The sequence below is a fragment of the Ranitomeya variabilis genome, chromosome 7 (assembly GCF_051348905.1).
Source record: "Ranitomeya variabilis isolate aRanVar5 chromosome 7, aRanVar5.hap1, whole genome shotgun sequence".
Taxonomy (NCBI): Eukaryota; Metazoa; Chordata; class Amphibia; order Anura; family Dendrobatidae; genus Ranitomeya; species Ranitomeya variabilis.
The window spans coordinates 216963591-216979005 of NC_135238.1; the positions used below are offsets into that span (position 1 = coordinate 216963591).

At 43.1% G+C, this 15415-nt stretch overlaps 1 protein-coding gene across 3 annotated transcripts in view; it reads right to left on the reverse strand.

Moving 5' to 3' along the window:
* GPD2 (glycerol-3-phosphate dehydrogenase 2) overlaps window positions 1-15415 on the reverse strand; it is a 217682-nt gene that overhangs the window by 80559 nt on the left and 121708 nt on the right. For all 3 annotated transcript variants that reach the window (XR_013217808.1, XM_077272929.1, XM_077272930.1), the window contains exons 13-15: window positions 13525-13683; window positions 3026-3138; window positions 514-592 (exon numbers count right to left, since the gene is read on the reverse strand). Coding sequence is in view for 2 of the 3 variants with exons in the window: in XM_077272929.1 (XP_077129044.1) it covers window positions 514-592; window positions 3026-3138; window positions 13525-13683 (351 nt within the window). In the remaining variant the exon portion in view is untranslated. The remainder of the gene's footprint in view (window positions 1-513; window positions 593-3025; window positions 3139-13524; window positions 13684-15415) is intronic.

Consider the following 15415-nt stretch of genomic DNA (forward strand, 5'->3'; position numbering starts at 1 on the left):
ATTACAAGAGGGTCAATGGATGACAGAAATTGATAGAGGTACAGACAAAAACAGACGGGAGGATGAAATACCGAAAACCAAGTCAAGGTGGACGACATAACACTGGAATAGGAAGACTGGATGATAGAATGTTGGATGAAAGAAGATGGAGAAAATGTTGGATGAAAGAAGATGGAGAAGATACTTGATGGAAGGATAAGAGAATGTTAGAGATCACATGAAAAAAACTTGGAAGGTGGATCATAAGGTGTTGGAATAGGCAGGATGAGACAGAAAGAGAACTGATGGTATGGGAAGATGTATAACACAACTGATGCATTGTTGATTTGATAACAACATGGTGGTCATGAGTAATTGGAGACCCTGTTTATCAGGTGATTGTCAGACGTGATGTCAGGAATTAGGTAAGGTTAGCAAGTAAGCTGCCATAAGGGCCACTCATGTCTATGGGATGCGCCAGGTATTGCAGCTCAGCTCCATTCACCATCCTACTGGACCTCATTGATCACTTACCTCCAAGACACGTTGGACATCGAGTATGGTGATGAATCCTTTCTTATCTTTATCAAACTTATGGAATCTCTTTTTATACCTAGTGAAACAGTAACAGAAAGGGAGTTTATTTTCATTAAAGGAACCAGTGAAAAATCTGTCCTATTAACTAGAATATGGGATCTCCCCATGCTATTTCTCTTAGTGCCAAAACCCAATATTTCAGGATCATCAATTCCATTTGAAAGTCATCAACTATTCCCTTTTGCTCCCAGCTTCCTCTTCAAACACTGTGCAAGAGTCAAAGTAATTGGACAACGCCATCGATGAAACTCCCCCATACACATTAGATAGCTGTCCATCAAACTATCATTCAGCCGACATATAATTCTCCCAACTACTCCATATACAGAAATTCTAATAAATGTTTGCTCCAAATTATTGACAAATCTAAATCAACCTTATGACTCATGCTCTGATCAATACAATTTTGTAAAAAAAAAAAAGATTAAAAAAGTAAGAGAAGTACTGTACTTCTGGTTTTAGAGCTCTAAATTTTAGTGAACTAAGGCTTTATCTGTGTGCAAATGACAAAAAAAGCCTTAAGTACTCATTGCGGCTCTATCCACGCCTTTCCACTGCTTTTTATTGCCACGGCTGGAGCAGTGATGTAACGTTCAGAGCACATGACTATTGCAGCCAATCACAGAACTCAGAGGTCCTTGGCGTGACCACTGAGTCCCCCGATTGTTTGCAGGAGTCACGCTGTAGATTGGGTGACACTGCTGCAGCCATGTTGACAAAGACGGGCGAGGAGCAGTGGAAAAGTATTGATGGAGCAGGAGTTGGGAAGTAAGGCTGGTTTTGTTATTTTCTACAGAACAAGCTTTAAGACAATAAACCTATTTATACAATATAATTTTTAAATGTAACAAAAAAAAATTAAAACAGGTTTTTACACTCCTCAAAATTTAAATTTCAACAACAAAAAAAGAAAAGTTGCGAAATTAAATATGTAAATCATAGGATCAAATCTATTAGATTGCCGAGGCAGAATAAAGCCATACCTCTGTTTCATCAATCCTCGATTTCGTTGCAGAGTAAACTCTCCTCCAATTTCTATGCTGATGATCCGTTGGAGGCTCATTGGTTTCTCGGCCTGCCGCCAGCCTCATGTCACTGACTGAGAGGTCACTGTTCCCTGTGACCTACTCCTCCGCCGAAGGTCTTACGCAAGCAACTTCATTTCCGTGAGCTGTGCCATTGATCAGCACAAGTGCCAATCCTGGGAATGTGCAAGATCTCCGGCAGGGGAACGGGTCACAGAGAAGAGTGCCCTATCAGTCAGTTACAGGAGGCTGATAAAGGATGTGGAAAGAGCAGAAAAGGCTGGAAAGCTTCCATGCAGGCAAAATGCCCTTGACTTATAACTCACAGGCATAAAAATTGGAATACTGATTTCTCTGCAATGGAATTGAAATGCGAGAAGTATGCACGGTCTAAATTTGCTGGCGTCTCTGGACTTATCTACATATTTGACATAATTGGTTAAAAATTGGAAAGGGAGCTGCCAGCAGCGGATCTTGATGATTTGCCCAAGTGAATTCAACCATTAATAACCTCACTGACAGCAGCTGAGGTGTGTAAGTGCAGGGATTTCTGCACGAGGCACTCGCACTCCATAAATTGAGATCTTTTCAAAATTTTGTTTCCATTTTTTCCACATTTGCATTTAATTCATATTTCTATCAATCCTGTAATCTCCATATTTCAACAACTTGTTTCTTCTTGGTGTTGCAATTTCAACGCTGATGAGTTTGTTAAACATATTCTTAAACCTTTTTTAATTTTTTTTTTCAATTTTCCATATCGCTATGTATATTTTTATAAAATCAGAAAGCTTGTAATTTTCACAGTGACCACTAGGCCTTATATTAGGCTCACATTTCTTGTTCTGTAAAGATGATTTTTCAGCTGTTTCATTATCATCACAGGCAGATTACAATGAAAGGTGTAGATAACACAGGATTTACCGTTTTGCATCATTTTACAAATATTTTTAATATCAGCATAGTATAGCGGTTTTCTAAGAGTCAGTGTAGTGTACAAGTATAGATAGCGAATATTACTACTGCAATGATAGAAATACAGATACATTGATTTACAGGCATAGATTAGATTAGTACAGTAAAATCCCCTATTGTTGGATCAATGTGCCTTTACGACAGCAGACAGACATTGATTCTAATATTTATTGTTAAACTGTTTGGTCTTGCACTGTAGGACATTGCACCATTAAGAACAGAAGAGGATGTGATACTATGATAAATATGTATTCCTCAGCAATAGATTCTGTCTCTTTACTCTGCTGTATTTTCTAATGTATATTGATTTTTATTTAATTCAAAATATACTGAGCTGGAGAAGACTGGAAAAGATTCTCATTGAAATTACAATTTGTATTGCCTGCACAACAAGTGAAATGAAAAAGTAAGATGGGGAGCTTCGGGGGTTTAACGTTTGACCCTCTTACCTGTCTATATCTGAAGGGGATAAATTAATTTCGGATCGATCTGTTAGTTGTTCGGATCGCGCTTTGTATCCCATTTCATAATACAAAAACTGCTTGGCGGTTTCCAGTTCTTCCTGGTAATAGAAAAAAAAAAGGATCTAATGATTCTCTGTAGAGCTAGCCATCGACAATCAAAACTAATGACTCAGATCTGCATGTGCCCGAAATAGGAAAATATTGGTCAAGTTCATCTCAGATGCCATGTTGCCTCCTGAAAACTTTGCAATTTTCCTGCCGTTGGATGATCATAACCTGACATTTTTTCTACTTCTTTTCAGTTGATCAGATTCTATAGGGCAGAGGTGTCCAACCTGTGACCTAACAGCCACGAGGCTAAGGATGGCTCTGAATGAAGCCCAACACAAAATCGTAGTTTACTTAAAGTATTAGATTTGGTTTTTTGTTGGGCAGAACTGAGTAGGTATATAATGGTCAGAAGATTTTTATCCAATGTGTATGGCTAGATTATAGGAAAATCTTTAGTTTGGACAACCTATCTATAGCTTGAGGATCACTCAAGAGGCCTCACTGCTATGAGCCCCAATAATTAGCTGTCAATCGTGGGCAATTGCTCAGGTGCCAAGAGCTCTCAATATAAGCTTTAAAGGATCAAAATGAGTTCTGCTCCCAACTAGGAAGACTTGATTTGGCATATTAGATCACCAGAGCTCAAAATTCCCAAACTTTTTGGTTCAGGTAAGCTCATAGCAGGTTGATAGCTTAGGGTTTCTTAGTAAACTATCTGAAAGTGTAATCGTTAGTGAAGAAATAGAAGGAGTCTCCTCTATAGAGTTGCAAAACCTACAAAAATAATCTTGCCAAATGACCTTTTTTTTTAGCCATTTTTGGATTTTGCAACCTAGACATAAGGTTGCCACTACATTGAATACAGACAGGCTCCTTTAATGATCATCAAATACAATCCTTGTTGGTGATCATCCAGGGAGAGTGGTGGATAATTTTCCCTTTAGTCCCTCCCTAGAAAATAACAGAAAACATCAATAAATATAAGATGTACTTTAGGGTTACAATCCTAAATCTGAGCTCTCCACTAATGGACAGTGCCAACTGTATTTGAAGGCACAACAGATCACTGAAGATCCACCTCAACCAAATGGTGTGCAGCTCCAATTAACCCACGAGAGAAGATGAAACTCAACATATGTCACAAGAGAGTTAAAAGGAAAAATTAAAACAACTGTTAAAAAAGGTCTCTTTCTGTGTTGAAGAAAACAATTTGTCATAATCAGTGAGCCGATCTGGATTTTGCATGAGAAATGTGAGGATCGAGAAGGGCAATATGCACAGAGAGATGGAATACCAATTAATCCCCTGCTCCTACGTGGCCTTAAATATAAATGTCTTTATCTTCCATTAACTGGCCATCTCAGTGTGAATTTCCTTTATCTTACACATGACAGCGAGGCCTTGAAGGGTCATGTGATCAGTACCCCATTATAAAATATATCTACAATCAAGTCTTGTCTTGGGTGATGGTTAGAATAAAGGGCAATGAGACCCAGACATATTCATTTTTTATTCAGAAGGCATGGAGGTAAGACAGTGTTCAGCTTTATCCTAACATTAGATCGTAACATTCTCAGAGTACCAAGTATTATGGGAAATATCCCCTCCACTGCATGCTATAGGCTATGTTGAAATTAAGGTTACATGATGGGGCCTTAGATTTCGCACTATGTATTTTAACCCCTTCATCCCCAAGCCCGTTTTCACCTTCATGACCAGGCCAAATTTTACAATTCTGACCAGTGTCAATTTACGGGGTAACAACCCTGGAACGCTTCGGCTGTGTGCACACGTTTTGAAATTTTCGAGTTTTTGCTCACATTAAGCATCCTATTAAAAGAATGCAATCCACATTTTGTATGCACATCCAGCGTTTTTTTCCTGAGCGGAAACGCATTCTGGAAAAAAAAGCAGCATGTTCATTAATTTGCGGAATCGCGGGGATTCCGTACACACAGGAATGCATTGATCCGCTTACTTTCCGCATGGGGCTATGCCCACCATGCGGGAAGTAAGCGGATCATGTGCGGATGGTACCCAGGGTGGAGGAGAGGAGACTCTCCTCCACGGACTGGGCACCATATCACTGTTAAAAAAAAAATAATAAAAAAAGAATTAAAATAAAAAATAGCAATATACTCACCTTCTGATGGCCCCCGGAGTCCTCCTGCCTCTCAGTGGTGCACGCGGCGGCTTTCGTTCCCAGGGATGCTGTGTGCGAAGGACCTGGGATGACGTCACGGTCACGCGGCGGCTTCCGTTCCCAGGGATGCTGTGTGCGAAGGACCTGGGATGACATCGCGGTCACGCGATCGTGACGTCATCCCAGGTCCTTCGCACACCGCATCCCTGGGAACGGAAGCCGCCGCATTCACTGCTGAGGAGATCGGGTGACGTCGGAAGGTGAGAATAACCATTTTTTAAATTTTTTAATTATTTTTAACATTAGATCTTTTTATTATTGACGCTGCATAGGCAGCATCAATAGTAAAAAGTTGGTCACACTTGTCAAACACTATGTTTGACAAGTGTGACCAACCTGTCAATCAGTTTTCCAAGCGATGCTACAGATCGCTTGGAAAACGCTAGCATTCCGAAAGCTAATTACGCTTGCAAAACGCGAGTGTTTAGCGGGAATACGCAATGCAATTCTGCATGCGATATACCCGTTGCGGAATTGTTGCGGAAATTTCCGCAACAATTCTGCAACGTGTGCACATAGCCTTCAATGGATCCCAAGAGTTTGGAGATTGATTTTTCTTTAAATAATGTACTTCATGATAGTGGTAAAAACTGTTGTTTGATTTGACTTGCGTTTATTTGTTTAAATATCAGACATTTTCAGGTGCTTCACAGGAATTAATACAATGTGGAAAAAAATGAGCACTTTTTTTTTTTTTTTCACAAAAACACCAAGGTTACTTACCGGTAGACGTTTTTTCCAGTACCCATGTCAGCACACCTGAGAGAGGGATCCGCCCAGTCAGGAAACCTACTGAAAATAAAAGGACGGTACCTCTCCCTTGCTTTAGTTGGTTTCCAGAGCATGAGAGGCCCCCCTGGTTAGTACATATGGCAAAACCATCACCGCATCAACTTAACTAAAACACTTAAACTATAGTGTACACCGAAGGGATGATAAAGGGGGGAATATACGGGTGCTGTCATGGGGTCTGGAAAAAAGGGCTACCGGTAAGTAACCTTGGTGTTTTCCCTTCCCGTATGACAGCACACCTGAGAGACTTTTGGAGAATGAAACACCTTAGGGAGGGACCACCACTTGCAGCACCCTTCTACAAAAGGTTAGGTCAGCTGAGGAGGATAGGTCGAGCCAGTAGCGTTTGAAGAAGGTTGAGGGTGAGGACCATGTAGCGGCCTTACAAATCTGATCAATTGATACCTCAGCTTTCTCTGCCCAGGAGGTAGCCACGGCTCTGGTGGAGTGAGCCTTGATGCCTTCAGGAACTGGAGCGCCACTTGCTGAGTAGGATAAACTAATGGCCTCTCTGATCCATCTGGCAATGGTACATTTAGATACACCATACCCCTTTCTGCTACCCTGGAAGGCTACAAATAGAGAATGACCTTTCCTCCACTGACTAGTCATAGATATGTAACGTAACATGGACCTTCTTACATCTAATGTATGGAAGTTTTCCTCCCCTGGATTTGTAGGGTTACTACAAAAAGATGGCAAGGTGATTTCTTGGCTCCTATGGAACTTAAGAACTACCTTGGGGAGATAGGTAGGATCTGGTCTTAGAACTGCTCTGTCCTCAAAAACTTGAGTGTATGGAGGGCATATAGACCAGGCTTGTAAGTCGCTTACCCTACGGGCTGATGTTAGAGCCACAAGCAACACTGTTTTAAGCGTAAGGATTTTTGGTGACAATTCCTGTAAGGGCTCAAATGGGTCTTTGGTCAGTGCCTCTAAGACTAGATTTAGATCCCAGGGAGGAATTTTTGGAACTATAACTGGTCTAGATCTACTATTATATAATGCCCCCAGGGCTGAAACTTGAACCTTAAGGGTACTTGTTGCTAAGCCAAGTTGTAAATTCTAGAATGGGCCCCACTGGCACCTCCTCCCCCAGGGGTTGACCCAGGAATTCCAAAAATTTCCTCCATGTTCTGCCATAAATTCTAGATGTAATCAGTTTCCTACTTTTCAACAAGGTGGAGATTAGCCTCGGAGAGAACCCCCAGTGACTCAGTAACACCCTCTCAAATTCCATGCTGTCAGATGGAAGCCTTTCACCTGAGAGTGGCATACTGGCCCCTGGGTAAGTAGATCCAGGACTTCTGGCAAAATCCATGGATCTGAAACCAACATCTGTCTTAATAGGGAGAACCACGGTCTCCTCGGCCAGAATGTAGCAATGAGGATTACCCTGGATTGATCCTCTCTGATCTTCCTCACTACTGTTGGAATCTTTGTTATTGGAGGAAACACGTAGGCCAGGGTAAATTTCCAGGCTGTGTGCAGGGCATCTACTGCAAACGGATTTTCTGACGGATTTAGAGAGCAGAAATTCCTGACCTTCCTGTTGTGTGAAGTGGCAAATAGATCTATCACTAGCTTGCCCCAGGCCTGTAATATCTGTTGGAAAATTTGAGGGTTCAGGGACCATTCCCCTGTCTCAATCCCATGCGACTCAGGAAGTCTGCTTTTTGTATTTTCTACTCCTCTTATGTGATGTGCAGTGAGGGATGACAGATGCTGTTCTGCTAACTGAAACAGGACACTGGCTACCCCCATAAGAGTACGGGATCTTGTTCCCCCCGGGCGATTGATGTAAGCCACTACTGCTCGATTGTGACATGACCCTGGTATGGTGGCCACGAAGCACGGGAAGAAAATGTCTCAGAGCTTTTTCCACAGCTCAGTTATATGTGAACTCTGATCTTTTTCTAGAACAGACCATGTTCCCTGCACTACATATGTACCACTCGCATCGGTCGTGATATCATCTTCTACTGGTTTTAGCCACTGGACCCCCAATGCTAAATGCTCTCTTACAGTCCACCAGGTTAGGGAATCCCTTACAATCAAGGAAAGATGTACTTTTCCTTCCAAATGCCCTTTTAATTATTTCTGCGCTGCCAGGACCTCCCACTGTAGTTGTCTTAGGTGGAACTGAGCCCATCTCTCTGCTGGTATACAGGATGTTAGAGAGCCTAGCAGTGACATTGCCCTTCTCAGTGTCATTATGGCTGTTGTTTTGCTGACAGAACCAGACCCCTTATCTTAACAATTTTGCTCTCTGGTAGAAGACAGAGTGGGAGTTCTGAGTCTAGCACCAACCCAAGGAAGGATTGTACTTTTTTGGGTACTAATTTTGATTTGAGGGTATTCACTAACCATCCCAGCTCCGTCAGAGTAGAAATCACCTGTTGCACTTGATATATACAGTGACTCTCCGACCTCTCCACTATGAGGAAATCGTCCAGGTATGGGATAATAACTATGTCCCGAGACCGAAGGTAAGACATTACTTCTGCAATTACCTTGGTAAAAACTCTTGGAGCTGTAGAGAGACCGAATGGAAGGGCTGCATATTGAAAGTGTCTGATTTGACCCTGGATGCATAGAGCTACCCTCAGGTACTTTTGATGATCTTGATAGATTGGGATATGGTAATAAGCTTCCTTTAAGTCTATTACGCCATGAAGCAGGTCTGCAATAACATTTATTGACTCCATCTTGAAGGAGTAATTTTCTATCCATTGGTTGAGGTTTTTCAGATTGACAATGGTTCGCCAAGAGCTGTCCGGCTTTCGTATCAAGAAGAGGGGGGAATAAAATCCCCTTCCTTCCTCTAGCCTCTGGACTTTCTGTAGAACTTATTTATATACAAGTCCCAAGACCCCTGTCGCCAGGGCCAGTTCTTCCTGAGATTTCCTGCGAGGTGTTAACACAACGTTCTGTCGGAGCGGATGAGTGAAATGTATTTTTAAGCCGTCTCTGATGATATTTAGAACCCAACCACTGGGGTATATATATTCACTCAGGCAGGGAGAAATAGAGAGAGCCTTCCCCCTACCTCTGACCTTACGCCATTGGGGGGATTTTTTTTTGAAGATGTGGAGGGCCCTCTAAACATGTAACCAGAACCCTTTTGTCCTTAAAGTCCCAACTCTTCCTATCTCCTAGGGGATGACCGCTATTAAATTTTCTCCTCCGAAAAAAGGTTTTTCTGGTCTCAGGAGGGAAACAGCGAAACCCCTTCTTTTTATCCAAGGCTTTATCCAAAATATACTCTAATTTTTGCCCAAAGAGGAATTGATCGTCACACGGGATGGAACAGTCTCTGTTTTTTGAAGGTAAATCACCCGGACACCCTTTCAGCCACAGTGCGCATCTCGCTGCATTTGAAAGACCTGCTGCTCTGGCTGCCAATCTTACTGAGTCTGCTGAGGAGTCCGCTAAGAAGGCTGCTGCCCCCTGTACCAGTGTCATGTTATTCAAGATCTCCTCCCTTGGAACTTTATTTCTGAGTTGTTCATTGATTTGTTGCAGCCAGATCATGAGAGAACGAGCAGTACATGTCCCAGATATTGCTGGTTTCAAACCGCCTGCTGCTGCCTCCCAGGTATGCCTCAAGAACCCATCTGATTTTTAGTCCAGTGGGTCTCTTAGCACGCCAGAGTCCTCTAAGGGTAGAGACAATTTTTTAGAGGACCTGGCCACTGCAAAATCAATTTTAGGGATTTTTTCCCTACACTCAGCATCTTTTTCCTCAAAGGGGTACCTCCTTTTAAACGAGGAAGGTAAACAACTACCTGACCTCTCTGTTTTTTTCCACTCTTTGCCTATAAGTGCCTTCACCTTAGTATTAACTGGGAAAGTACGCTTCCTCTTTTTCTCCAGACCCCCGAACATAATATCCTCCAAGGATCTAGGTGTTTTAGCTTCTTTAAAGCCGATTGTGGAACGAATTTCTTTAATTAATCTGTCCATATCCCGGTTGGGAAGCAGGGACGGCCCCCAATATCACTGTCCGAGGAGGGGTCCGAAGATTGGAAAGAGGAGGAGGTGGGAGAAGGGGATCTCTCAATGCAATCCCCACCAGAATCTGTGAGGAACTTATGGCCCTTCTTGCTCCCTTTTTTTAGGGCCGCTTTTAAAGATCCTTTTACTTCCGCCCTAATTATGGCTCTAAGGCTTGTGGCGAAGTCAGGGGTCTCATCACTTATTATTTTTTGTATACAGTCAGCGCAGAGTTTTTTCTGCCACTGAACTGACAGCGGGGTTTTACAAAGGGGACATTCCTTATTCTTTGTTTTGGCGCTAGTTTTCCTCGGCCCGGATTCGGAGGCTGATCAAGAAATTGAACCACATCCTTCCTGAATGACGAGGAGCCTTGTGACCTCTGACTTGGATGAAAGCTACTTCTGCCACTCAAGCGGTTACTTCTTCTAGTGCTTGAATCTCTCTGATGACCAGGCTTGGGAATTCATAAGAGCTCCTGCTGCTGCTCCATATACTTCATTTTGAGTACTGGACATGAGCACCTCTTCTGTGGTCATCCCTCCTTTTAAAGAGGGATCCACTGAGCTCTCCACCTCCTCCGGTACCACTCCATGCCCCTCCTACCTCTGCTACCCCGCCGAGACACTTACAAAAACGTGTGTCACCGGCTGGCGTTTCCACCATGGGAACCGCCATCTTGGATCCAACAAGTCATGCCGACGTCACGCGGGCACGCCCATTCCCAGCGTGCCTTGCGTGTGACACCGGCAACGCTACCCGGAAGTTGAGCTTGGACTGGAGAGATGGATGGCCAGCAGAGGAGGGAGAGTGGCACGGGAGCCACAGAAGAATCGCTGGATACTTGACTGTGCTGCCATGCGCCCGCACGTACAACAAGGCCCCAGGACCTGTGGATGGCGCTTCCACCACCTGAATCCCACATACAGGAGCCCTGCCTGTTCTTCCAGTGCCGGGACAGGTGTGAGTGAGTAGAAGAAGAAAAAGAAAAAACCTTGAACCGCCGTCTTTCAGCACAAGGGTCCCTGTCAGGACAGGAAACCCAACTGAAGCGAGCGAGAGGTACCGCCCTTTTATTTTCAGTAGGTTTCCTGTCCGGACTGGGCAGATCCCCTCTCTCAGGTGTGCTGTCATGGGGGAAGGGAAAATTTTACTGTAGCCCCAATTTTTTTAAATTTCACAAGGGTAACAAGTGAAAATGGAAGAAGGGGGAAGAAGGCACAGCGCCGAAATGCGCGTTGGGGACGGTGGCACCACAGAGCTCCATGTACATTCCAGGTAATTGTTACATTTTAGATTTGACGCATTTTTGCTCTTTGCTCTCTTTTCTGGGTGTGGTACACAGCCCTTTTGGAGATTTTTTTGATCTGGTTAACTATTTCCCAGATTTTACAATTGGACATGCTTTGCTCTTGCACCTCTTTGAGCAAACTACTCATTATCTATGTACCTGTAAGTATCTGTCTCTGACTGTGGTTCCACCTAATTTGGCTTACCTCTGTCATATCCCTATTCACTCTTGATCATATGGTTTTATATATTGTTTATAACAAAGGTTTGGCATTTTATATGGTTTGGTTCCATTTGGTGCTTTTTTTCATATATGATCTTTAGGACAATAGACAAGCAGCTTGGTGAGAAGGCAACAACTGTTGGCACAATTATTGGAAAATGGGAGAAACACAAAATGTCTGTCAATCTTCCTCGGTCTGGGGTTCCATGCAAGATCTCGCCTTGTGGTGTCAGGATGATTCTGAGAAAGGTCAGTAATCAGCCCAGTACTACGTGGGAGGACCTGGTCAATGACCTGAAGAGAGCTGGGACCACATTCTTAAACATTACCGTTAGGAACACACTACACCATAATGGATTAAAATCCGTAAGTGACCGCAAGGTCCCTTGCTTATGCCAGCACATATTCAGGCCCGTTTGAAGTTCACCAAAGACCATCTGGATGATCCAGAGGCATGGGAGAAGGTCATGTGGTCAAATGAGACCAAAATAGAACTTTTTGGTATTTTCTCCACTCGCCATATTTGCAGAAGAATAAGGATGAGTACAACCCCAAGAACACCATCCCAACCATGAAGCATGGTGGGGTAACATCATACTTTGGGGATGCTTTTCTGCAAAGAGGACAGGACGCCTGCACCGTATTGAAGAAAGAATGGAAGGGGTCATGTATAATAAGATTTTGGCCAACAACCTCCTTCCCTCATTAAGCGAACTGGAGATGGGTCTTGGCTGAGTCTTCCAGCATGACAATGACCCGAAACACACAGCCAGGGCAACTAAGGTGTGACTCTATAAGAAGCACTTCAAGGTCCTGGGGTGGCCTAGCCAGTCTCCAGACCTGAACCCAATAAAACATCATTGGAGGGAGCAGAAACTCAATGTTGCCTAGCGACAGCCCCGAAACCTGAAAGATCTGGAGAAGATCTGTATAGAAGAGTGGGTCAAAATCTCTGCTGCAGTGTGTGCAAACCTGGTCAAGAACTACAGGAAACGTCTGACCTCTGTAATTGCAAACAAAGGTTTCTGTACCAAATATTAAGTTCCGTTTTTCTATTGCATCAAATACTTATTTCATGCAATAAAATGCAAATTGATTAAGGTAAGTAAAAATTATATAATGAGATTTTCTTTCTTTATTTTTTTAAGATTCTCTCTCTAACTGATGAAGTGTATCAACGATAAAAAATTCAGACCTTTCCAATCTTTGTAGGCGGGAAAACTTACACTGCCAATTTTGCATCAAATACTTATTTTACCCACTGTACATATACAGTACAGTATATATATTTATACACACACACACACACACACACACACACACACACATAAAACTATTTGGAGCCGTGGACCATGCCTTTTCTCCTTACATTATAATACATATTTACCGTAATGTTCCTTTAAACCAGTATTATCTTACTTTATCCTTTACAGAACATTATATACATATTTTCCCATCTTTTTCCATACTTAATTCATCTTCAAGCCTAGTTAAACTGACTAATTTGATTCCTAATTTGGATATTCAGCTTGACAGATAATAATGCTCCGAGCATAAGGACTAATTCTTTGGGGTTTAATAGCACTTGTGCCCCTGCAGTGTTCCTTGTATCACTGAAGCAACATTAGCATTAGACTCCTTGTGGCGGTCTCTAGATTCTCGGATCTGTCTGCGGATAAGGGATCATTAGTAACATTGAGGGAGGAAAGAACTTCTTCACAACCAACCAACCTGGAGACTGTGTCTTACTTAGGTCCACAATGGTCACCAATTTTATGTCCAAAAAATTGTTAAAGTGGGTGTATGAGATAAGAAAAAGAGTTTCTCTACAAACAGCAACTCTCTTGTGAATGTGTTGTGTTGTGTCTGGCACTACAACTTAGCCCATAACAAAACTCTTTAAAAGACCATTATATCAAAGGACTGTACCTTTTTCTTTTGTTCTTTCCAATTCAGTTCTTTGGCCATAATGTCTACAATGCGTGGCAAAGCTTCTTCTGCAGCTTGTACATTCAGGAAAGCAAGGCGCGTGCGTCGAGAGATGACGTCCACCGCCGTGCAGGCGTATTCCCGCAAAGCATATTTTACCTATGGCAAAAACGAAAGCAAAATCCCAGGCTTCAGTGACTAAATATCTTAACCCGGAAAAATACAGATCAGCAGGGGGATCAGGGAGATGTTAGACCAGCGGCAGCGACATATTTATATATTGATTTTTTTTTTCCTTTTTTTCTTTTCAATCTACAATGAGATGTGGATTCGACCCATAAGAACTGGGCCCTTATGTTTTCATCAGGAGACGCCAGTGTGATAGTTGGAGGTCAGGTTGAATAAGCCAAGACTCCAGCTGTACCAGATCTAGTCGGACACTTCTTAATTTGGGGAGATCAATGGCATCTCACCACTTTCAACTGTACCGGTGTCTTTGGGATGCAAATACAGTTGAATACAATGGAAGAGGGAGGAGAGAGCTGGCAACTCCCTACTCCGCCATTCACAAGTGCCATCTGAGGATGGACACATGGGCAAGGAGTCACTATGGGCCTTCATAGTGGAGGAGGACATCATACTGTGTATCTAGGGCACTTTGGTGGCAACAAACTGTGCGAGGAACACTGCGGGAGAATTATGTTGTGGGTGGAGGAAATGGGGCTTCATTATGTATGGGACACTGTGAGGACATCATACTGTATGAGGTGGCACTAAAGGCATCATGCTGTGGGAGGCACTGTGGGGGCATCTTGCCATGGTGGATACTGTGGAGGATTCATGATGTTTGTGAGGAGCACTGTGGGGGCATTATGATATATGGGGTACTGTGGAGAATTCATGATGGGGGTGAGGAACACTGGTTGTATAGAGTAGGGGCACTTTGGGGACATCGTGTGTGAGGTGGCAATAGAAGCATTATGCTGTGGGGGTACTGTGGGGACATCATGGTATGTGACAGGTACTGTAAAGGCAACAATGTTTGTGGGGGCACTATAGGGGAATCCTACTGTGTGTAAGGGGCACTGTGCATGCATCAATGAGTGCGTGGAGCTGTTTTCCAACATGTGACTGTGTGGACGAGATGGGGCAGGTTGTACTGTGGGGGCATTATACTGTGTGGGTGGGTGATAGAGGCATTATGATTTTGGGGGGCATGTTTGGGGCATCTATCTGTGAGGGGCACTGTGGGGATATCATAGTGTTTGGTGTGATGTAAGAGCATCAATGTTTATTGGGGCATCATACTGTGTGTAAGGCGGTACTTTGCATGCATCAAAGAGTGTATGGCCCACAATTTTAGCATCATAATGTGTCGAGGTTCCATACTGCATTGGGGCCAAAAAGTGGGTATCAAACTGTGTGGGAACAATATGAGGCTTCACAGGGGGCAAAAACAGGACTTGGTGGGGTTAGGAGTGTGGCAATATGTGTCTTTTTCCTGTCCACTGAAGTTGTGAAGTATGCCTAAGCCACTATGCAAAGCTTGATGTATCATCTTGGTTACCCCAGCAACCAATCATAGCACAGATTTCATTTTTGTAACAGCTTTCATAAAATAGAAGCTGCACTGTGATTGGCTGCCATGTAAACAACAGTTTTCCTTTTAGAATTTGCCCCCGTGTCCATCTTTGCCAAGGACGACAGCGCTACGTTGTCTTTTTTGCTTCTTCCCATAAACCCTCTTTCCTTCCCCACATTTCCTATAGACTCAAGTAAAGATCTTTAAAATGTTCGTAAGGTCACTCATTTTAAAAAGTCTCCTCTAATGAAATGCATGACAGTGGTAGACGTGCCAACATGACCCATTTCAGGGAGAAAACATTTTTCT